This window comes from Hirundo rustica, chromosome 8 (genome assembly GCF_015227805.2).
Source record: "Hirundo rustica isolate bHirRus1 chromosome 8, bHirRus1.pri.v3, whole genome shotgun sequence".
Lineage (NCBI taxonomy): Eukaryota > Metazoa > Chordata > Aves > Passeriformes > Hirundinidae > Hirundo > Hirundo rustica.
In genome coordinates this window covers 29584018-29609292 of record NC_053457.1, presented here as the reverse complement: position 1 = coordinate 29609292, position 25275 = coordinate 29584018, and the positions used below count along the sequence as shown (strand labels likewise).

Here is a 25275-nt window from a genome sequence, read left to right as displayed (position 1 = left end):
TGTTAAAAGTTGGCTAAAGGGCCACAAAACAGTCATCACAGAATAGTGAATTTAAATTAAAGGGAATGTGGGTCAGACATCTTTAAAATTAAATCACCAAATCCAGACTTGTTCCAAGTAGATGAGTTCTTGGCAACCGGAAGGGAGAATTCTCCCCACTCAGGGCCTGAAAGCACTCAGAATAATGGGAATAAGCTTGATGTGCTGGGGGTTTTTCTGGATACGCTTTTCATCCAGGGAGGTGGTGGTGAGGGGGAATGAGCCACTGAAGTGACTCTGAGGTCTGGCACAGTGGAGTCTGTAGAAGTCCTTCACGTCAAGGAGACACAGCCTGCAGTGCCTGGAAACATCTTTGCTCTGCTTTGTGTGTGGAAGAGCTTAGCATTGTGCTATTTTAGTGTCTACCTTTAATCCTATATATTAATTCAGTAACTTTATCTTAATTACTTTCAGTATAGCCATCTGATTAATGCCTCGTGTGAAGGAGGAATTTTTGCTGTTCGTATCTTGCAATATTTTTAAAGGAACACTCGCTATTCTATGGTTTCTTTTAAATATTGTTTCTATAGGGTTGGGGTTTTTTCACTTGCTAAAATATCAAATAAAATTTGATTGATGGATATTCCTCTTCGTATTAATGCTAGGTTTTAGCTAGCATTTTCTTAACAGTGTGCTGTCTGAATTTCCGACCTTTGGACAGATAAGATGAGTTCATGGAGGGCCTCTGGTAATTTAAAAACAAGTTGAAAAGCCGCCGTAAGCATTTAATATAAGGTACTTTCAAAGACTTTCTGCAGAGGGAGCATCCATTGCTGGCCTGCTGCAGTCCTGCCAAACACAAGGACAGGGATGATGGCTCTGAAAGAACGTGATCCCCTGCTTTTAGAGGGTGAGGAAGCTCACAGGCTTTTCCTACCATGGGGGAAAAGATGGGAGAGACGGTGATGCCTGACCCTGTTGGGAGCAAGGATTTCCTGTGTGTGGGTTTACAACACGAGGAGCGCTCCCACCCTGTTGCCAGCAGTCCCCATCTGGGTCTGTATTAGTTCACCAACTCCCAGTGGGAAAGTCTTTCCAAATAAATTGTGTTGTCTTGCACTTCAATGTTCTCACAACAGTTCAATTTCCTAAAACGTAATTGAAATCTACAGGAAATTGTAATTTGTCTGATATTTAATTTTGGAAATGCACAAACTCTGTAAATTAAATAGATGAGTGCTGTGATATGAATTTAGAAGATTTCAGAGCAGCGCTAAAACATTAAAAATGCATTTAATGTGGGATATTCAGCTCTTTATATGTTGCTAGTGCCCATGGAAATAGGTGATGTGTTCCTTTTTTTTTTGGCTAATGATTTTGCAAATTAGTTGTGGTGATAAGAATGTGAACATAAGTGCTTGTTTTAAATTAAACATGATATTGAAACTGCATTTTAATCCCATATTTGTAGAAAATTTAAGTAGTGCTGCACAGAATCCCCCGTACACTGGTAAGTGCTTTATATATTATAGTATATAACTGTATTGTTATTTTAAAATTAATTCCTCTTTAATTCATTGTTGAATACATTTTTAAAAAGGGATTTTGAAAATAGAAATCAAAATTACAGTAAACATTGCCTTAATCCAGCAAGGAAAATGGCTCTTTCTGGGGATTGTTTCATTTTTCTGTGCTGCAGCAAAGGCTTGCAGTGTGTGTTGTACTAACACTTTGTTCTGAAGTCACTTGAGGATGGTGGTTTTGGTTTGAATGTGTAGGTGGATATGTCTGCATCCTTGCTGGAATGTTCCAGTCTGTTATTTTGCTTTTCTGGTTTACTTTGAGCATTTAGAATAGATTTGTCCGAGTTTGTGTTCTTGTAAATGGCCTGCAGGATGTGTGCATACATAAACGAAAGGCCTTCGAAATAACAACATTTTTTCACATGGTATTTGCAGAAATTGGGAGAGCCAGTGGTAACCTACTGAATCGTCTTCCTTTGTCATTTCTCCCTGCTAGGAATCTTGTTTCAATAAGTCACTGAATCTCAGAATTGTTCTTGTTAGTTTGATGCTCCCATGGAAAACGACCTTTATAATAGATTTGGGAGAAGGCGTATTGGCAGTTGCTTGTACTTATCGAAAAGTAGTTTATTACTGCTTAAAAATCCTCCAACCTTGAAGTACCTGTTCACTCAAAACTTGGCATTATTTTCCAGTGTGTTTGCCTAACAAAATCAGAGCTAAGTCTATTTTGAGACTGGGATAAAATCATTCCCAGGCCAGGCCCTGATGTGCTATGAAGTTTTGTAGAATCAAAACAGTGGGGTCACCTTGGTGGTTTTTCTCTACCCTTGTGATGCTTCAGGAACTAGAAAAGAAGATTATAAGTAAAATACCAGATCAGGTAGTACTTGAACCAGGCATTTTTTGAGTTAGTTGTTTGTGGTCTACTCCTAAACCACCACCAGAGTGATTTAACAGCCTCAACGTTTTCATGCACAAGACTTTAATAAAAAAGAAAGTATTTAAAACTGAGTATTTTTATGTGACATATTTCAAAATGGTTTTCTTCACGAAGGAGTTAATGAGGGAGAAACTTGGAACCAAATTAAAGTTAGAAGTTGAATTGGATTTCAGGAAAATAGCTGGAGTGTTGAGCTGTGTTTATTCACAAAGAGAACAAAAGAAATGTCTTTCTCATGGCTCTGTACGAGGCTGTTGCTCATACAGAACCGAAGTGTCTTGAATCAGAGCATGGAGCTCCCTCCCAAAGTGTGTGCTGACAGTTAAAGGATGCTTAATTATTTATTTGAGTTTCTGAAACTCTTCAATTCGGCTCCATATGACTGTTTCCTGAACATATTGTGATCTCCGAATGTGACAAGCAGATGCCTCTGATGGTTGAGCAAACAGTACTTACGAAAGACTTCTTTCTCATGAAATGGCAGAGACATCCTGCAGGCTGTGCTGCTCCTCTCCTGTGTTTTGTAAGCCTCCACACAAATAATTGCTGGGCTGCATCAGTGACAGAGGATGGAAACCAAGGCACAAAGCAGTGCTAGGAAATGAGAGCAATAAATAAACAGAAAGAAGGAATACCCTGTAAGAGGGGGTTTTTGTTTGTTTTTTGGCTGTTTTTTTTTCACAAACTTTAGTACAGATGCTGTGATACCGTACTTTGTGCAGGGTTTGGGGTTGCCTGTGTGTGTCAGCCATGGGATGAGGCTGCAGCTCAGCAGCCTGTGCTCCCCTCCCTCAGATCAGGCCTGTGTCCGACACCAGAGCGCTATCACTTAAAAACCAGATTGGTATTTATAACTCAGCATTTTCTAATCAAAGATAGAGGATGATGTGGTGAGATAGTCGGTGTTTTATGCACGTTATCTTGAACATGAACTGCTTTTCCTGTGAATCACCTGCTGCAGTGAGGGAAATAAAGCTCAAGGGCAAATGTTTAGAATAACTTTATTTTTATTCAAGAAGAACGGCTAAGAAGAGCAACTTAAAGTTTTTTACAAAGTGTGAGAAGAATCAATCTGTGTTCATTAGGGTGCACCAATGACACTGTCATAAAAAAATTAAGCTTTCAGTTCATAGCATATTTTCTTCTTTTTGTGCTGTGATGTTTATGCAGATAAACTTAAAAGTGAAAGATCTGGTAAGATACTTACTGCAGTAAGACTCTTGTGTTGAATCATGTTTGCAGCCATAAACATACTGCGAGATCTTTACCAGCTTCCCACTTTCTCAGAATTATCTGTGCTGGTAGATGTAACTCAGTCTATTCCTGTGAAGCAATTTTTGTTTGTATTGTCCCGTCTGCTGCATTCAAAAAGCTTCAGTAGTTCCTACTCATTTCTTGTGACCGATGAGTATGTAGGAAGGACAGTATTTCTCTTTTTAAAGTGTTAAAGATTCTTTGTCGTCCTGTTACCCTTTTTATATTTTTGTGTGTTCATGTTGTGTAATTTGAATTAAGAGAAGTTTCTTCTGTATTTTTCAGATTCAAGCCATTTTTTCCAATTCAAGTGTTGCCATCTGATGAATATGAAGATCGAGACCTCTCTATACAGGATATTCTGTTGACAGAAGGCCGACTGAAAGTCACATTAATTGAATGTTCAAGGTATATTTTCATGCACTTTTGGACATTGTAAGCAAGGAGCCATGTTTCCCCAGATTGTAGTAATGATAGTTATAGGCCAGTTCTGATTCACAGAGTGGCAGCTTTGGTGTTCTGATTGCACTCTAACCAAGAAATATACTTTTCTTGAAGTGAAAATGACCAAATGAAAGTTGCAGCTACTTTCTGAGGCGCATCTGGTTTGTGTGGGGACAAGCCTTTGCCTTTCTGAATTTTGCCTGGTTACAAGCTAATCTGTGCCTCCTCTTATTTGTTTAGTTTGTTTTTCTGCCTCACCAAATTATGAATCTCTTTCCAGGACAATATAAATGTTGTAATTATATTACTGTATTATGTAAGCAAAAGGAACTAATTGTTTCACTTAGATAAATCCAAATCGCTTTTATAAGGCATTGTTATTGTCTTGGTCTTGAACAAAATAGTGTAAAGAAATAAAATCCTATTTCCTTCATTCATTGAAGAGAATATTCTCTTCAAAGCTGGACAAAGGTGTGTGGGCTCTTGATTTGTTGGGGTTTTTGTCCGGCCTCTTGGTTTATGTTAGATCTTATCCAAGTAGTGCTAAGGCTTTGATCTAGTCATGTAAAGTTATACTCTTTATGAACTAAACTGCTTTGCAGAAAGACTTTTTTTTCACCTGTTCTTTTCACTGCTTGTATTCCCATATCAACTCCTCTTTGCACTTTCTTTCTGCAGCACCGTACAACCATTTGAGCTGTATGTGCTGTATTAATGTGGTCAGGATTTCCTGAAGGTATTCTTCTGCTTCTAAGGGTTCTGTGGTGGCAGCAGTGGTTATCTTTTTGTGATAAAATTCCTGCTTACCTGTCTCCCTATCTTTGTGATGTCTTCTGTGGATGATCCAAAGATAGTAAATAACTTTCTGCATTCCTTGCCCACCAAGAGCATTTCCCCTTTGAATATACTGAGTAAGGGAACTCTGATTTCTCTTCATAGCAATTCTCCAATTTCAGCCCAGTGCAGCATTTGTTTTTATCCTGAGGGCCAAAATGACCACCTTGCTCGGTGTGCAGTTGTTCGTGGTTTGGAAAGTAATCTTTTAAATCGTGTCTTGAATCTGAAACACTGTGCAGCATCAACTCTTGAGTTTCTTTGCATTGAAGACTCAGATTGCTCAGTCTGACATCATTTGATCTCTCAGTATTTTCAGCTGTCACAGATGCTTATCAGATGGCTGGGAGAGGATGCAGTTGCTGATTTGTCAGGTCTGACATAATCCAAGTGTTTCATGCAGCTTGGAATTTTTCAATACACACTTGAAATTATCTCAATAGACGCTTCTCAGCCGAGATGTCTGACTGTTGGACCCACAGTAATTCCTCAGATCTTCCAGTTGTTCCATTCTGGTTTTTTGAATTAAACAGCTACAACTACTGTCCCTAGAGTCCCTCAGTGAGTACATATTCTTGCTTTGCATCTGAAGAGATTGATGAGATAGAGAAATGATGAATTTGGGTAGTGAAAGAAGAAACATACAATATTTACAGAAGTAAGTGATCAAATTTCCCTTTTCCACCATTCCTCCATGAGCTGGTGTGAAGGTTGGCTGGGCCAATTCCCAGTGCAGCACTGTGTGCTGACATCCAGGGCTTTTGCACTTCATCTGCCATGGGACCTGAACATTTTTCATTCTTTCATTCTCATTCCAGTATGAAAGATCACTTTTAATTTCTCTCTGGTTTTCAGTTTTTCTCAGTGCCCCAGAAGTTTTTACATTTTCTCAGTACAGTAGATAATCTTTGATTTCTTTACAGAATTTGGAAGTAGAATTCTTCTTTGTAGTCAGGTAATAGAGTTCTGCTGCTTCTCCCATTTACATCTGGACGTCAGTGGTGAAACTATAGTGGTAAAATGTTTAGCAAGCTTTTTCTATGTTAAAAATGGCTCGTTCAATTAAATTATAGCTTCACATGGCCAAATATTTGCACTTTTCGCACTTCTTTTCTAATTGCAGGCTTGACCATAGCAATTTTTGCTGTCATGCTGTTGAAAGAAAAATTAAATTTGCTCATAAATTAATGAAAAGATGGGAACTTTGGTCTAAAGAAATAAGCAATATGTCTTGCAAATCTTTACCTGACCTGTCCAAAAAACCTCAAGTTTTCAAAAAGTGCAATACCCTCAAAGAACTTAATTGTTGCAAAAATGCTGTTAGCTGTCATTATCTTAAAATCTATATATTAAAAAACAAGGGTAAAACAAAGCAACATTGTTAAATTTTGGGTTTGTTTCTTTTTTTAAAACAAACACTGTGAAGAAAGTAACAAAGGGAACTCTAATTTTATTAGGCATGAATACACTTCCAAAACTGTGCCATAAAGTGGGCACTTTTCAATCTGTAGGATGCAGATATCTCTAATATATAGTCATATATAATAATGTCAGTCTTTATGTGCAGCTGTCTTCCAGGATACAGTACCCTTATTTATACATTAATGGAGATACTGTTCAAACAAAATTTTTCTTAGTGTAGCTGAAGTTAAAATTTTGCCTTTGTCTTTCTGAAATTGGTAATTGAGCTCCAAACTGCAGCATGAAGAGCTCTTTAAAATTTAAATGTGTAGTTTGGCTGTCTTGTGATGTATTTGTTCACCTTACACCAGGTTAGCAGGTGCTGTTAACCTGCTGTAAGGTGAAATCTCAATATTTTTTAGTTTTGCTTGTGACTTACGTTGCAGTTCTGGCTACAAATCATTCTGTTCCTTTTTGAGCTATCTCCTGTGCTTGTCTTTCTATCCAGTACAGCAAAACACATCTTGTGCTGATATTTTAGAGGGGCCATAAGTACTGCTGAAAAATTCCCTAAGAGTGTGTCTAAACACACTTGCAAAAGCAAGCTTGAAAGCTGTCACAGTCAGAAAGGTTTTTACCTTTGGGTTGTCTTAATTTTACCAGTTCTGATTATTGGTGAAAGTTGTCTTCAACAGCTTTACTTAATTTTCAAAGTATGTTTACTACAAATCTCCACATCTGAAAGATGAGTCACTTTTTGATTATAAATATTTAACCTAGAAACTTTATTTAACAATGTCAAGATAAACAGAGAAAATTGACGTTTTTCTGACAGCTTTTGTCTGTATCATCTAAAGAGTTGTATAACACATCACAATCACAAATAAGATACTTGGAATAAAAGCTTAGAAACTGTTCTTGTCAAATGTATGTAGAAAGTTTAGGGGGGAATGAAAATCTAACAGCTCTTCTGAATGAGTAAGGTTTGTTTGAAGTTTTTGTTCCAAAATATTTATCTGCTTCCAGCTACTGTGAACAGCTACAAAGCTGTGAACAACTTGGTTGCTGTTCTATACCCTCAAGTTTATAGTCTGTTTTGTTTTTTTCTTTTCTTTTCTAGTACTAATATCTGTCTGAAAAGCTTTGTAGCCTTCTGGAATAAGGTATCATGCATGAAGAACCACTCTTTGTTAGAAATGTTACAAAAATCATAGATAAGAGGATCCCAGTTTAGTGAAATACAAATATAAGTAGTAGTAAACTGACTTAATCTACAGTAGCACTCTCTTAAACTTTAAAAACCAACCAACAACAACAAAAAAAAAACACCAAACAACCACTGTAGTGAAAAAAGTCAACTCAAATCAAATAAACCCTTAGCTAACAATTCTGTTATATTTTATATTTTTGGAGTTCTTCCACTAGAGGGTGGCAGTGTCTTTTCTTTGATTCAAGGCTATGCCTGTGCAATCCATTCTCTCTGGGCTTCTACATCTACACATTGGTAAGAGTGTATAGATGAAGAATAGGGAGTTTAATGTGATATCTGGGATATTTGTAATGGTATTACATTTCTTATCATAGGCTTTTCTATTTCAGGTTACTGATGTTTGGATCCTATGACAGAGAAACAAATGTTCATTGCACAATGGAGCTGAGCAGTAATGTTTGGGAAGAAAAATCAAGAAGTTCTATCAAAACGGTAAATAAAAGGGTGTCATCTTTGCATATTGCAGTTTTTCCTATGCTCTTGATATATTGTCTAGAAATTGTGTCTTTAGGCGATCAAATGGGTGATGTAACAGAAAAAACCAAACCCAAAACATAGCAGAGCACTTATTTACTTTTTAGTCCATTGTCAAATTACCACGTATGGATAACATCGCATTCAGTTCTCACAGCTGTGCCTGAAACTGTACCTGGTTTGGATATGCTGTCAGCTGTCCAGCTGCATTAAAACAAATAGTGGAACGTACACATTTTATAGTCCTGTTATGTGTGGGTGGGGCAGTGTTTAGAAAGCAGTGAGTAAGGTTCACCTGTCTTTGCCTGGCCAGTATTGTAAGGTAGTGTTTTACTAATTATTGCACTTGATAACAGGAGTTTAGCAGCATGCAGCCTGCAGATTGCCTGCCTTTTTTTGTGTGTGTGAGGGTGAGAATGACCTTTTTCTGTTTCTTCAAAGAATTGGTGTGATGTATGAAAGAGCCTTTCAGTTTTACATTAGAGGGATATTGTGTTAGTAATCGAATTGAATTGGGCTTGTGCTGAGCAATAAGTACTGTGCTTATTGAAGAAAAGCCCCCAAAGCTTTAAAAAGACTTAATGTTAACAGTTGGTTTCATGTAAAAAAATCACTGGAACAAAAATCCCTGTCCTGCATTTTACCCTCTGCTGAGTGCCACTAACTTAAGCCTGTGCCTTTATTACATGTGACTGCAGTTATGTTTGGAGACCAGCGTTTTTTTCCACCGGGGCAGCAAGAATCCAGAATTTCAGCATCTAATTCAGTTTTGCACCGTTAAATTCCGCTTTGCATTGGGTCTAAAATCCTTGTAACAAATGCTGTGATACTTGTTTTCAGTTTACTGTGTGTTATGTTTTGCCAAAAAGGATGAATGGCTGAGCAAGAGCTACGTATGAAAACATGCACAGATCTGCAGGGCTGAGGCTCAGGCAGTGAAGGTGGCAGTGCATTGATTTACCAGTACACTCCTCTAGACATATTAGCATGTGATTACTATTAGAGGTTGAGTAGCTGTGTTAGAACACGTTCTTTTGCACTCTTAGCAGCAGAAGAGGAGACAAAAAACGCCCTGCAGACGCTGTGGCACTGATGTGTTTGTGACAGCAGATGGCACTAGGAGTAAACGAGTGAGGGTGGAATGGCTTCCTTAGAAACTATGGAAAAGTATTCAGGGAGAGAGTCTCAAAAGCTCATCTTTTGTCATTATCTAAAGTGAAATGGCAGGTTTTTACATGAAATGGCAGGTTTAAGAGAATGTCCTAAGATTTTGGAAATCTGGCCCACAGAGAACACAGGGTTTTCCGTGCATCCGTGGTGCAGTCCTTTGTGTTCAAACACTGCCTGACAGCAGAGGCTCCTTAGTTTGGGTTGCTGCGTCTCGAGCTCAGCTGCCACTGGAGAATTCACTGTGCCCAACCACCTTGAACCTGAGGCCCCTGGAATGGTGGCCTGGTTTAAAGATCCTGCTTTTGAAAGTCTCGTTACAGGATGATACGGAAACTGAAAATTAGCAACTTGCAGAACTACTTTTTGGTTCTCAATTTATATTCAACACATCTAGTGAAATCCTGGAAATCTCTTTTCCTTAGGAAATCTAGTTAAATTTGCAAGCTAACTTACAGAATGTTAGGACATCTGACTGAGTGGTAAGAGTATTTTCAAAGGTCCTCAACAAAACAGGAAGTGTTGCTTACACATTTAGCACTAGAACTTAGTTTGTTGTTTTCAGAAATATTAACCAAGTAGTTAAATACGAAGTTATAATGAAAAATTGTTATTTTTCCAAACAAAAAGTTTACTTCTATCCTTAGTTGTAATTATTTGCCCTAATGCAATATTAACCATGAGGCAGCTGATGGCAATACTTAATATCTTTCTAATATTAAATCCTTATTTTAATGCTCACATAAATTCTTACTCAGGAGGAAGTTATTAATTCTAACTTCTGTGAAACTATGAAGGAGAAATAGCAGACAAAGCTGAAGTGAAAAATTAAAAGATGAATTCTGGTTTAACAGGGTCTAATTTATACAGGCCTCACAAAGGCATGACAATACATCCCCTGATTCAGGTTATGTTCTACAATGTTCCTGAGGAAAATTCTCATAATTTTCTGTACTTCCTGACATTTTCATTCTTTTTATTGTGTTAGTAGTAGGGATAAAAGATTAGACAAGTTTAATACCTCGTAATGAATTTTGGCAAGACTTTAATCTGATCCCAGAATTTATGGAACATTAGTAGATGTGTCACAATTGATTTTGAAAGAAGATGCTGTGTTATTGAATATCTCTGGAGCATTATTGAAGTGTCTGTTACAATAAAAAGGTGTCTCAGGCTTACGTTTGTAAAATCAGAAGCCACGAGTAAGACTTCAGAGAGTGATTTGGCACATTCCCATGTGAAGCATGTAAACATCCTTAAATACCTTAATTAGTAGTGCATGCTGCTGGAATTAACGTTAATCAGTGCATTGCTATGTAAAAATGATCTATGGCTAGGATGCAGTAATTAGCATTAGCAGTGTTGGATTACCAGACAGGTGTTCTATGGTTAAATAATGAGATTTCTCTAAATATAATGAAGTACATGCTTGTAGATATGAAGTAGAGGCTGTGTCATAAATGTGGATCGTGTCCACTGGACTTCCAGTCAGCAGTACCAGGTTGATTTCTACAAACAAAAAGAATTGTTCTATTTTCTCTTGGAGCACCTCTGTTCAGAGTGAACCCTGGGCCCCCTCTACCCTTGGTGAGACATATGCAGTGACTTCAGCAGTGCCAGCACTTCCTGTGTAGTGTTGCAAAAGAACAGCACGATTTTTCAACAAAAATCAAAGTTTCTGTATGTATAAAAGGAAAATGCAGCTTGCTTTCTTTAGAACTGGCAGGAGAATGGACATGGAGATGAGCTTGGAGTAGAAGACACCTGAGGTAGCTTTGTAAGTGCCCTGTGCATTGTCTGCTCTAGAGATGCTGGTGCTTTTCTCTAGATCCTCCTCTGCAGAGAAGAATGACTCAAAAGTGCAGTTGTACTGAAGTGAGAGTCTTGTTTCTTATGGACTGCTCTGCAAATCTTTGTAGTCATGTTTCTTTTATCTACATACTGCTTTTTCTGATAAAGATTAAGTAGTTTTCTAGAAGTTGTAAAAAACTATTGCAAAGAGATTGGTATCTTCTGATAGTCTTATACCCAGAAAACATATGTAAACTTTAAATGGTTTGTGCTTTTTACTGGTTGTAAGAATATGAAGTAATGGGGAGAGGTTCTCAACTGCACTCCGAAAATGTATCTGTTCCAAGTTTTCTCTCAAAGTCTTTTTTATAGAAATTCAGGAGCACAAGAGAACTATTATTGATAATGAAATAAGGGTTACATAACCCATGAAAAATATGAGGAAACACCTTTAAACTCTGGTGTAAACTGTGTTGTCTGAGGTAGTACTGTAAGAATAGCCACAGGTTCATATTTCTCCACAGTTTCTTATTTCTACCAGCAGTAAGTATTGAGGCTTTTTTATTGTTGCTAGGGTTTTTCATTACATATTTTTTAAATCCCTTCTATAAATATTAACTTCAGCAATACTGAAACTGCATTTCATGTTCTGTAAAGTGAAAATTTCCATCTAAAATGCTACGTCTCATAGCCCATAGGATTCACTCTTGCAGCAGTTGTCTCAGAAGCACAAAAATATCTCCTGAAGTAATCTAATAATAGAAAGAATTAAAGAATTAAGATAAGCATCCCCATTATTTTTAATGAATACTGCTTGATGTTTTCTCCAGTTCATTCTGAACATTGTGATCAGCGCTGGAGTAACTCAAGGGGAGGACCTATAGCACCATCTTTCAGTCTTGCACTATGGAAAAAAGAGCAATATATCTCAGCATTTCATAAAACTAAATTTCCTTTATCAGGGATTAAGGGGAACTTCAAGGCATTCCAGTACCATAATATATGAATCTAAAATGAAAAATAATGTAAATCAAATCCAGCACCTTCTGAAATGAGTTGCCTGAAGGTACTAAACTATAATGTCAAAATTTAAAGCAACTGTGAAATGTTAATTTGTGAATACATGGAGTTAAATGCCTCACAGTTGGCATTTCACTGTGCTTATTTAACAGCCTGCCATTTCAGCATTTAATCCTATCAAAAGAAAGAAGGAGGATTAAAGCAAGAAAAGCTTTTTGAAAATGTCACTTTTTATGAAAATTCATGATCTTGTAAAACTTGGTAATATTTGTAAATACAATGGGGAATAGTTCTGAGATTTGTGCCTTACATAATATTCTGTAATCTGTCTTTCAAATAAACTTGAAGGCCATCAGGATTTTTTTCAGTCTCATCCTAAACATTTAAGCTTTTTGACTTGGTGCTTCAGAAAGCTTTACAGTGGTTTAATGAACAACCTTCTGTGAAAATGCACAGTAGTTCTTTACTGCTTAGAGACTGTTCAATATGAACATTTAAAAACCCCCACCAAAACTCCATCGACAGAGGGGTTCATTTCAGTGTATTTTCAGACAGTTCTTTAGAACCCAATGGCATTATTCCAGTCACAGCCTGACCTGGTACTTCTTACCTGCTCATCAGGAGCTGTCCTGTGCTGCTTGCTGGGTGTGAACACCCTGGCTGGGGCAGGCACGAAGTGGGACTTGCCACACTCTGCCACTTGGCAGCAGACAGTACTAAATGTAGCATGTGCTGCATCCACTTCTGGGGCTTCCCTTCCCTGCACCTTTTTCTTCCTATGTCCAAGTTTGACATTGTGATTTTCCCTGGAGTGCCTGCAGACATTGACTGCTTGCAACAAATCTGACTCGCTGAGTCCCAAATTTAAAATAGTAGATGAAAAGATTAATGGATAAAATAACTTGAGTGAGAAAAAGCTGTGCTGAGCAGTGCTTAGTGCTCTCTGTGTTCTTGCACTTCCTCATCCCCAGCTCTTACTTTGAGAGCTGCCAACAAGGCTAATTCATGGTCCTTGGATTTAGAAGGAGTTCTTCTAGAACCAGAGACTTGTATAGTGAAATAAGTTTGATTTGAAGCCATGTAATTCCACTTGAAATCTCCATTGGCTATTTTATGTATCATCCTGATAATACCCAGTTTGACTGTCAGATGTAAGCTTTTTAATGTACTGCTTTATATTTAAAGATATGTAACTATTAAACAGTAAATTACACCTTTTTCTTAGAAATGCTTGTAAAAGTGTAGACTGTTTCAGAGTTGTCACCAGGATGTGGTGCTGGTAACTTTTTTTATTCCCCTATTCTTGTCGCCTGCTCTGTAACACGTACAAATACTGAATGCAGTAAAGAGTTTTAAGTAGATTTTACAGCAGCTGTCTTGCTCATTTGTAAAGAAATTGATTTACAGTGATAGCTGATCTTGCTAAATAAATAGATGGCTGATGCATGAAAGCTAACTTTGTTTGTATAAACAGTATGGCTTATTGTAAGAGAGATAACAGTGTTTTATTGACCAGAGTACACAAAGTGGTTTCTGGGTAATTCAGTATTTCTGGAATGACTTTTTAAATTATTTTTTTACATCCTATTGCAAAGTTGAATGGCCAGATGAACTGGCAGCTTGGGTTGGAGGCTGCCTCACATGGCTGACGTGGAGGGGGGGAGGGAGTTATTTAAGCACAGCTGTCTACAGCCACCTTTGGAAAAGTAAGCTGGCTCTATTCTCATTGGTTTGTGGTTTGTTTTCCTCTTCAGCCCTCTGGTTTACTTTTAAAATGTATTTTCTCTGATAACCTTATAATAGTTAGCTTTTTCCCAACATAGTTTTTTTTCTTTTCAGTTTGAGAGACTGGGATCTGTTCTTACTGAGGAGGTAGTAACTGGATTGGAGCTAATTTACTCATCTGTATGGATTTTAGTGATGTTGCAATGTTTCCCTACCAAATCAGGACCCCATCAGGTTGGGCAGGTTGACAGCTGTTTTCCTTCCATTGGTGCACAGTTATGTCTCCCAAAATAATGAAAAGGTGAAATTTGTGCTTGAATGTGAAACATTCACAGAAATGTTTTCCAGAGGGAAAACCCAGGAGTGGGTAAAAAAGTTGTGAAAAGGGGGCCCATAGCTGTGAGTAAAAACACTTGCTAAGAAATAGGAAGATTGGCACTTGGTGCACAAACTCTCCTAAAACAAATCATCTTCCAAAATCTGTGTGAGATGTGTGTAGGTTTGACACAACAGAGTTGTAGAGTTGTTCTTTTCTGACTGCAAGTTGCTCAGTGAGAACTTGTCTGAGCGTTACTGCCACAAGCAGTTCATCATCTGGAAGTTCATCTTGCAGTTAAGGAAGAGAAAATTACACTGGAATTCCTGAAGACTGTCAAAGGATAGGTAAGTGCTTGTAGTTGTCACAAAACAGCTGATGTTTAACTTCTGCCCTTCAGGAATCTGATATTGTGCTTGCTTCTGAGTTTAAACATCTCATCTGTTCATAGACTTTGGAGTGCATTAATAACAACTGAGAATGCCATACAGGAAATCTCATCTGCTTGATTCTGGTTCCTATTTTTTTGTTTATACTGGCTAAATTAACAATTACATTAGCTTAAACAAAAGCATCATCAGGTTGCATACCAGGAAGACATTTGGAATGGAGATTTAAAAAAATCCTTAATTAATAACTATAAAATAATTAATTAAATAATATTAATTATTTAACTAGTAAAACTACCATTCTTTACCGTAGGTATCTGATGCCCTTCAATGGGATAGAAATGAATTTTCAAACACTACAAATAGTTAGTTGATGTCTAGTCATCTTAATTTTTGTGGTTCAAGTGTCAAAATACAGGCATGAAATGTACTGAGTGACTGCAAAGAAGGCCTTTAATTTTGTGGGAAGAATTCCTTGTTCTGAAAACACTCAAATGTATTGTAGCTATTTTTATGAAGTCAAATGCTTTAAGTAGTTCAGATTCTTGTACTCAAGGTAATGCAGTGTTGTTACACATGTCACATCTTACCTTCCTAGAATGTAATTATTTAATTGAACATTATCTCAAATCAACTGTTTCTCTTTTTTCTTTCGTTCTCCCTCTTCAGTCACAAGCTGAACCAGAAATTAGGTGCTTATATCTCAGTGTTACAAGTCTCTTCTAGGTCTGGTGGAGCTCAACACATGGAGGCCACACAGAGTGAATGAGAACAGTGGTGTATTTAGATTGTTGTTATAATTTTCATTATATTCATTATATATATTTATAACTGGTTACTGCATTACCAGTTACTGTGGCTGTTCTATGTCTGTTGAATAGCAGGAGTGGAATCTCACTTTTTAGGCAAAAGTGAATGATAAGATAATTATCAGTGTGAGATAAGCGATTCTTAATGGTGACCAAGCATCTTAAAAATAGTCTCCATAACTGGAAAAAAAAAAAAAAAGTATAAGCAAACATTTCACGAGGAAAATGCAGTGCATATTCTCCCAGAGCTCTGTAAGGGCAGCAAAGAGCAATAAGAGAATAATGTGAATGGGCAGCACAGCAATTGTCCTGGAAAAGCCTTGGGGATCAAACCTGGAATTGCCAATTCCCATCATATAAATGAAATGACTAAAAGGTCACCTGGTGTATTAAGATTAGAGGGAGCAGAGTGATGCTCTGCAAAGGCCACATGCAGATCAGAAGTGATCAGGAGTAAATCATCATTAGAAAATGCAGCATTTCCCTTAATGCAGTCTGGTAAAAGGCTGTCTCCGTCAGAGTTTGGGTGAGATAAATAGAATTTATGAACTATGAGTGTCTTCAACGGATACTTTAACCAAAAGTCAGTCTATTCAGATCTATACTTCGTCATCCCTTTCCATTTTTAGATGTTTAATTTGGAACAAATATCATGTCTGTGCACCCTCAGATCCATTTGATGTTAATCAAAGCTTTAGATTTTCTTTGGCTGAAGGAAAGAAAAGAAACCTAATTCCTTAGAAACCTGAGACAGATATGTAGAAATATTTCTGTGCGTTTTGTTTGTTGGGGGTTTTTTAATTATAAAAGCTATCTAAATGCATATATATTTTAAATATGCATATGCACTTTTTATGTATAAGTTGTGCATATATATAAGTGCATGCACTTAATAATTATATATATATAAAATGAAAAACATCAATTGTTCTACTTCAGTTAAATATATATGGAAGTCTGATGGGTAACAAGTTGACTGTGCATTAAAAAATGTTGATACTTGCAAATACAATAAATGACCCTTTAGAAACAGGAATTAACTTACCTGAAGTTCATCAGCAGTCAAGAAATAACAAAGCTGATGTTTAGAGAGCAATTGCAGAGATCTGTTTCTAGGTTCCACAGTAGTTAAATCACGCATCTGTGGGAATATATCAGGAATAGTCTGTACAGAAGCTTGTAAACTGAAAACAATCACTTTACATAACAATGTGAGCTATATGTGAAGGGAGCATAGAATTACAGTGTTCAGAACTTCTGATGCAAACAAATGTGGTTCATCTCCACTGTAAATCTCCCTGCTTCAAACCAGTGATTCCCACTGGTTTAAAGCAGATGCACATTTACAGTAGGATTTCATTGGACTAGTTAAGTGTACAACAAGTAACTTGGTTAAGTCACAAACTGCTGTTCAGTCACATGGTAGTTATTACCCTATTTTTGGATTCAAGACTGTAGATCAAGTTCTCTCTATGGACATGTACATATAAATAAATGAAAGACAGTTTGGAAAACAGATGTGCATTTTGGATGCAAAGTGGGCAGTAGGGTGCTTAGGCCACTACGGCCTCGGGGCTGAGGGCAGCGCTGCCACAGCGCAGTCCTGGAGGTCTTGCTGGGCTCTGCTTCTGCTCTGTCCTGGAATACTCACTTCAGGATTAGCATTAGGAGCCCCACTGCTGACACTGGTGCAGCTTCCTCTGCAGGAAATGCACGTGGTGTGTTCCGGGAGCACGCACGAGCACTTTCTAATGCGAATTAAAGCACAAGAGGTGGGGACAAGGGGAGTTCTGCCTCCAGAGCACACAGCTGACCTGAACTAAAAAGCTGTGGCTGTGCACAGCAGTAAGGAAAAGCAAACAGTCACTGTCAGCTTGGTGCAGGAGCCCATGTGCAGTGAGAAATACCTGCACCAGGTCTGCTGCATAAACAGACAGCAGGGGAAGCAGGAGAAAACCACTACCAGCAAAGTCAGCTCGTGGGAGTAGAGTAGCTGTGGATATTTGGCTAGTGTGGAATCTTTAAAGTGCCTGATTAATTAATGTATGTTATTTACAGGTTTGAGAAACTCCCAGGAAATATGTGGTTGTACTGTCAGAAACATTCAGCAGAAAATTTGGCTTGATTTCTAAGCATTTCTTTATAAATACAGATATGTATAGGCCAAAACAAGATTAAAATAGTATCTGGACAAGGTATCTGTTTGAGTCAAGTCAGTAATTTAGACCTCTGGAAGTAATCTGGTCCCAGCCCCAGCCAGGTCAGTGCCAAGCTGGCTCAGACACTCTTCCTGAGCACAGCCAGGCAGTGCTCGTTGATAAAAAAGTCTTTTATCTTCAGATTGTATTTTCACTTTTGCTAAATAGCACATGACAGACTATGCTGTTACACAGGGAGGGGAGGGCAGCAGAGCTATCTGATTTCAACTAGTTAAATAAAAATAATTCGAAAAAAGACTAATTTAGTCTTCAGACTAGCCGAAGAATATATCTGTAGAGATGGCTTCAGATGGAATAAACTTTCTTTGTGTAGCGGGCAGTCCAGGCTGGAGACAGTTTTAGCCTAAAAACTCTTAATTAAATTGCATCAAGATTACATCTGAGGTACAGACCTGCTGGAGAGAGAAAGTAATGTTAAACATCTTCGTTTTGGCTATAATGGGTATTTAGCCAAAACATGGGAACATCTATGATTGATTTTTACTCATTGCGAAACAATATTTGAGAAAAGAATAAATTTTCTAAAAAAAGTTTTTTTGCCAATATTGATAAAAGTTTGTGCTTCCACTGGAGTTCTTGAAGCTTTCGGTATTGGAAGAGAATCTGAAATAGGAACTATTCTAAAAGTGTTTGTAATAACTAGGAGCAAACTCTTGGCTGCTGATGGGAGCAGAGGCATTCAGATTTTTGCCAACTGATGAGAAGTGGATGAGGAACCAGAATTCTTGGTTGTATATGATTGAGGTAACCAAGAGTTGTAATTAATTCCTGAGCTTTAAAAATAACTGCTAGGAAGAATGGATTTTATGACAGGTCGTTAAAGCAATATTCCCTCATATTTAGTAATCGTAATGAAAATAAATAAGGTTTACCTGAAAATTAAGAATCTGATTCTCACTAAGAAGAAAAAAATTACTTCTGCAGAGATTAGTTTTATTTCTGAATTTGTTCTAGCAGATGGAAATAGTAACTTAAAAAGGCACTGGAAATGTGTCCTGGACACAATACACACTTTTCTGCACATTCAAAAATAATTAAGTGTAGCAAAGGTTCTTTTTTGATTTTGCCAAATCCTCAGCCTGATGTATAACTCTTCAAATGCTGAGGTACATATTTTAAATCTACAATGGAAAAGACTCAAGGAATGCTGCTGTGGCTGCAGGAAGAACAGTGTCGGGAAAAATGCTGTGTGGGTCTTGACAGATTTTATCCTGGGCCTCCTTTGCAGCAAAGCTGTGGTAGCATGGGAGAGGTGCGAGCAAATTCTTTTCTCTCTCTTCTCTTCTGTCTATATCAGAAATAAATCTTTAGAATTGAATCTTGGCACTCTTTCTTGGTTTTTATTTTTGCATTTTACTGGCGAGTAACATTACCACCAGCTTCTGAAAGAGATTCCTATTCTTTGTCAAAGCTAGATTCTTTTTTACTTGCTGCGTGCTTTCCTGGTGACTGGTGTCTAGCAGTTCTACAGATTACTGGGTAAGCTTCAATTATTATGTATTGACAAATGCAAAGTGCAGGAGTATAAATTTCTACTGTCAATGGAACAGATTGATTTTTTTTTAAGTGAAATTTCTCTTGAGGCAGCAGCATAAACCCAGAATAGGAGAATAGTGGTTAATTACTGAAAAGTGAAAAGTTTGCAAATAAGTAATGAATTTGAAGTGTACAGTCTTCTTTTTAATCAATCTATAAGTATCATGCGTTTCTACATTTATTAAAGAAGAAATAGCAGTTGAGAGTGCTGAATGAGCAAGCAGCCAGTAACTATCAGTTGGTCAGAAATACTTTAAAGCAATGCCTTGTGTAAGAGAGAGTGTGGCTGATATGCAGAATGTGCAGGAGTGCACTGTAGATGCAGACAAGCTTTTCTGAGTTTCTATCACTTCATCTCTTCCCCAGCATATCTTTAGTTCCATTTTTTGGGTATTGCTCCTATTTATCTTGAATACTCTGTAATGTGAATTCTGGCTAGGGGTCTTATCTAGTGTATAGATTTATTTTTAATTGTTTATTATTAGTAGTGAAATTTTTTGTTATTTAAGAATTTCAGAAAATCATATTTTAGCCACATTGCTTTAAGGTTGGTATGTCAACTGAGTGAGTGTTGCTGAAATCTGCAGGCATAACTTTGATATCGATTTCAAAGTGTCTCATTGCTCATTGGAAAAATCTCATCTTTGTATTAATTTAGCTATGTGTCCTTTTCTGATACTTCTGAGTGTCTGTGTACCTGTATAATGCTTTTTAAGAAAGTATAGCTATTTGTAAAATAGAGTTTGAACTTATGTTGGTAAAAAAAAAAGTTGAAAAAAAGTTGTTTACCCAGGCAGAGACTTAAACCATGAGGTTGGTCTAGCTTGGCTCTAGTCCTCATTGGTCTCCTTTGCCCCGTGTCCTCAGAGCTTTGCTGTTTGTATGAGTTTTTATAAGTTGTATTTATTTCTCAGGCATTTTTTGGTATTGACAAATTCTTTGTTCAATTTTCAATTAAATGAGTGAGTTGTGAATTCTTTGGGGAAGGTAATTGGCCACAGTCCCAGGCAAGCTGGGTTTCTGGTGGTGGAGGAGAGAAGCGGGAAAGGGAAATAAGAAGTTGAGTTATGAAACCTGGCGGGTGCTTTGCAGAGAGCTGCAGCAAGCTCAGGTGAAAAGCTCAGTGTTCCTGTGGGGGAGTTGGCTGTCAGGTCCCCCCAGAGCAGGGCAGCCTGGCTGCTGTGGGACCACCCCGTCCCTCTCCACTCACCTTTGGGATGGTTGGACCTTGCCACTGCTGCCACTTGTCCCCATCAGGGCTGGGTTTGCCCCTGTGACCACAGCTCTGGCAGCTGTCATGGAGGAGGGCTTGCAAAAAAAGCTGATAATCTCTATGGTAGCAGGCACTTCACTCTCTGTAATAAAACCATAGCTCTTTCAATAATTATTAGCAACTCATTAGTTGATGTTATCATTATATTCAGACTACGATCCTTGCATGCCATTTTTAACATTGGATTGCTTTCTGTGCAAAATACTGTTTCAACTCAGAAATGTGTCCCTGTATGAAAATGGCAAAAAATCAATTATGCTTCTGCTGAAAACATCTAAATTACAGTTAATTTTGATGTTTGTCTGACTTAATAGTGTGGATTTACCTGATATTTAATTACTTTGCAATGCTCTTGATCAAATGGTATGAAAGTATGTAAGCTGGTTTTGTACACTTCAGGAGTTCATGAGGAAGGGCAAGCTGTGCATGATGAGCACACCTGTTTATTCATTATGATTTTCTTTTGGTATAACTCCTAAGTAAAAAAAAATAAAGCATTGATAGTTTTGCTTTCTTAGCTCCCAAGTTGTCTTTTTTTTTCCTTTTTCATGCAAAAAAGGCAATTTCTTTCTTAATATGTTGTAATATGTGCATGGATGTCTCTACTGAAATGTAACACTAAACACAAATAATTGAAAATTATCAATTTTAAGTTAAATCCATTGGTTGCTTGGTAGTTGATGTGAATTAATTGAGTTTTATTAATCAGAGGTCATGGGAATGGGAAAATTAGAAGTGTTTTGCCATCGTAGTGCAGCCATGAATTTACAAACTGCAATTTTCTGGTTCAGATCTGATTTTTTTTTCCATCTCCAATCTCCTTTCCTTTCTCATCTCTATATACATGGTCTTTTTACCCCTTTATTTTTTTCCTCCCTAAACCCTGACTGAATATAATTTTTCTGGTCGGTTTTATTAGTGTTTCGTAGAGGTTATAAAGAATACTGAACTCTAGCGGGAGGAAAGTGGCTGTATAATGTTGGGAGCAAGCTGATTATTAAATTTGTATTTTTGTATCCTGAAGCTTTGCTGTTGGGAATTTTATTTGGTTTACTCTTCTTTTTACTGTGAGGTATTTCATCATTCATCACATTGCACATTGTTTTTTACTATATAGTCCTAATGTCTTAAGCCTGTGGGTTTTCAAAAGAAATATTTTTGAAAGTAGCACTTAAAAAGAGAAACCTCAGACTTTTGAATAGTTGGTATTGAATGTGTCATTTATGAACGATGCCTTTTTTGGGCTGTTTCACCTATGCCCTTATGTTGATGATCAAAAAAGTACAGTACTGTAGTCTGAACCAAGTATTCAAATTACTTCACAAGTTTTCATCAACTTCTTGGATGTAATTTTCTTTTTCTTTTATTATAAAGGTCATTGAAATCATTAAGTAAGCTGAATTATTCCTACCTTCTTCAGTATGACTTTTTTTTTTAAGTTAGATTTATTTCTCAAGCCTTGTACAGTATTGGCTAATCCTTTGTTCAATTTTCAATTTAATGAGTGAGTTCTGAATTCTTTGGAAGAGGTAATTGGTCACAGTCCCAAGCAAGCTCTGTTTCTGGTGACAGAAGAGAGAAGGGGAAAAGGGAAGTAGAAAGATGTTGCTTTATGAAATCCCGTGGGTAGTTTTCATATATATTTCACCAACTATCAATAAAATATGTTGCTAATTTAAAAATAATAGAGCATAAAACCAGAATGTATGAAGTTATAGTGAGTGCTGAAGTAAGAGAAGTTTTTAAGCTTGACATAATTTCCTATTCATTCTTTCACTTACCTTACAAAAGGGAGATGAGGACCTGGTATATATTACTTCCCTGAGCCAGAAGGTACTGAAAAAAAAAGGTCAAAAGGAATGAACTTTTACTTCCGCTGTGGGTAGTGTTCTGCTTCTCTAACTTTTTTTGGGTTTACTCCCAGTAAGCTCTTTCTGGAAGAATATTTCTTTTTAGCTCTTTTACGTGGTTTAATGTTAGTGGTTTGAGATCTAAAATTGGTTTCTGGAGAAGACATAGTTAGACAAATTGTTTTCTTGTCATTCAGATAGCTGACTGTGGGGAGAGGAAATCCTACTTTTTATTAGGCAGTTATGGTCACGTTGTTTGCGTGGGAGAACACTGCAGACAAAGATCCCTTCTATGAAAAGTGGAGATGTTTGGATTTTCATGAAGCGTTTTTAGAAGCTCAGTTGCAAAGCTGGCTGGTATGTGGATTCCAATTTACAGCTAACGTTCTGTTTCTAAATCATTCTTTTAATCTATTGGGAATTGCTCTTTATGTGTATTAAAAAATAATCTGGATTATTTTTCAAGTGCAGAGGAGATAGAGGTGGGTATTGATTTCTTTTGCAAAGTGAATTGTCAGTATTTGAGTTGATGTAAAGACATTTTCGGTTTAATAGTTGTGGCAATTTTTACAAGTGGTGGTCGAGGGTAACAGAACGAAAATCTGATTTCTAGGTGTGCTGTTGTCTTGGTGCTACTAATTAGATGTGACATTGAGCTGCTGTTTCACTGCCTGCCAGCGACTTGTGCCCTATAACCATAAATAAATTGATTTGATGTGAAGTGTTCAACAAAATAACCAGAAATAGATGTATGGTCATGGAAACCTTTACTGGTTGTATAGTTGTGTGTTTGTACTGCAGTGTTTTGTCCAGAATTTAATTGAAAACAACTCGGTGTGGTTTGGCTGCCTTTCTAGGTACAGAAAGATTATTATATACAAAACCTTGGCCTTCTTGCAGCAATTATTTGGAATAAGTTAAATATAAATCCATGTTTCTTCTGGCCATGGTAACGTAGAATTTCAGAGAAGTGTTGGTCTGGCTTTACCGGGCAAAGGGTGGGGCTGGTGCTTGTATGCAACAGGAACTTCATTTTGATACAGATGTGTCTTCTATTTAATCTCTGAAGAGCTGTTACGATCATGAATCATTTCACTACATCTGCTTTAGTTCCTTTGGGCTTAGCTAGTTCAGTGGGAATGTGGGACTCTGAACAACTCAGTGGGTCACACAGGATATTATTCAGGCTTGGGCTTTGCTTTAATAGCCATCTAGCCATTAATGCTGATGAGAAATGTAACAGTTGCCAAGAAAACAGTGTGGTTTTGCAGTGCAGAAATAATGAACTGTTCTTTTAAGATCTCTGTTATTTCAAATTGTATGTTTATGGAGGTTCTAGATGCATGTGAGGTCCCTGTTGCTTTGGCTGTGTTATTGCTAAGAGTGTGATTTGTATTACTTGCAGTCTTAATATTTTGTTTGTGAGAGTGTAGCTTTTCTGTCAGAAAAGTAACTTCCAAGCCCTTTAAAATGTGACTTTTAAGCCCAATATTGAAATCTAAGAGTTACTACTTTTTAGTGCATATAAATTATATTGCATATCTTATTTCCATGGAGACTAGCATCTATGATGCATATTATTGTAATCACAGTGGATAATAACTTTCCATAATTTTCGTTTTGCTGGCAACATCCATGTCAGTATTCAGGTAGTTAATGCTGCTGGGTCCGATAGTCAAAATTGCCAAGCAGTTTCTCTGTGTAGAGAAAACTCTTCGCTGTATCTGTTATTTCCACCATAAAGAACTTTACCCGATAGGCCAATATTTTGAGTTTATTGCAGAAAGATTAATAGTAGCTGTTTTATTACCAGTGATTAGATACTTCCAAAATACATATAAGTAATTAGTGTTTTAGAGGGTTTACTTTTAATGCATATACTTGAATGTTTTTACCAGTGTTTTTGCTTCCATCTCGTAAATGAGCAAACCTCTCACACGTTCACGTATTCACAGTGCATAAACTCAAGGTTCTCAGCAATCTCCTTTATCTGTAATTTGCAATGCAGTGATTCATAACAAAGCAAAGTTTTTATTGGTTTGATGTCACACATGGTATTATTAAAGAACTTAGTAACCTTACGTCAGTATTTCTTATTAGACTACCTGAGTTTTGCACAAAATATTTATATGATGACCAAGTAATGCTTAAGCAATATTGGAGGAAGCCTTTTTCCTATCAAAGGCTTATACGGTGATATAACATTAGGGGGAAAAAAAAAAATCTTTTCCATTTCTTCCAAAAGGAAGAGCCAAAGGTAATCATCAAAGTTGGGTTTAATAAAGACTAAAAGGATGTAGTGAGTAAGGGCACTTAAAGAGGAGCTATGTTGGTGTTTGTGCTAAATTGCTCTGCAAAGAAGAGCTCCACCTAAAACTGAAGGCCTATATTTTACCTGCTTTTGACACTTCAAAGTTAAATGCAGGTTTTCTGCTGCTTTGTTTGTCCTTAACTCCTCCATTCAAGTCCTGTAATTGCTGTAAAAATGCCCCAGCAATTCAGGATAATTGCTAAACAGTTTGCTTTTTGCATGTCGTGTAATCTGCTTCACCATGCAGTTGGAAGGTGCAATTTTTTAGGGGTAGCTTAGCCAAAGAGTACCTGCGATGAGTCAGAAATATCTGGGAAAATAAGATACAGCTCCTCATTCTGTTCAGTAACAAGCCTCTTCTGGATTTTGCTGATGTCAAATGTTTTCAGTGCTCATCAGGCAGACATGCAGATGTTTAATTTTCCTACGATGAATTGTCACATTTATTTTCAGACAAATAGCTCATGATGGTGAAGTTAGACATGTGCATAACATTTGCAGTATTGTGGCCTTAATGAATTACTTTTAAATATGATCTAGGTCCAATATGTAACTCATTTCAGAATGGAATTATCGTCATATTTTGTAACTTCTATTTTTTGGATTTTATAAGTTATAGTGTAGAACAGAAAATGAGTCCCATTGGCTTGCTATTTAAGATGACTAGTAAGAAAATATCAAAACCTTTTTCCATTAATACACTTCATCCTAAAAGAAACCGAACGAGAAAAATGCAATTTTCATCTG

At 37.1% G+C, this 25275-nt stretch overlaps 1 protein-coding gene across 1 annotated transcript in view; it reads left to right on the top strand.

Annotated features, from left to right (window-relative positions):
• PDZD8 (PDZ domain containing 8) overlaps window positions 1-25275 on the top strand; it is a 51984-nt gene that overhangs the window by 12389 nt on the left and 14320 nt on the right. The window contains exons 2-3 of the mRNA XM_040070851.2: window positions 3985-4107; window positions 7978-8080. Of these exons, the coding sequence (XP_039926785.1) occupies window positions 3985-4107; window positions 7978-8080 (226 nt within the window). The remainder of the gene's footprint in view (window positions 1-3984; window positions 4108-7977; window positions 8081-25275) is intronic.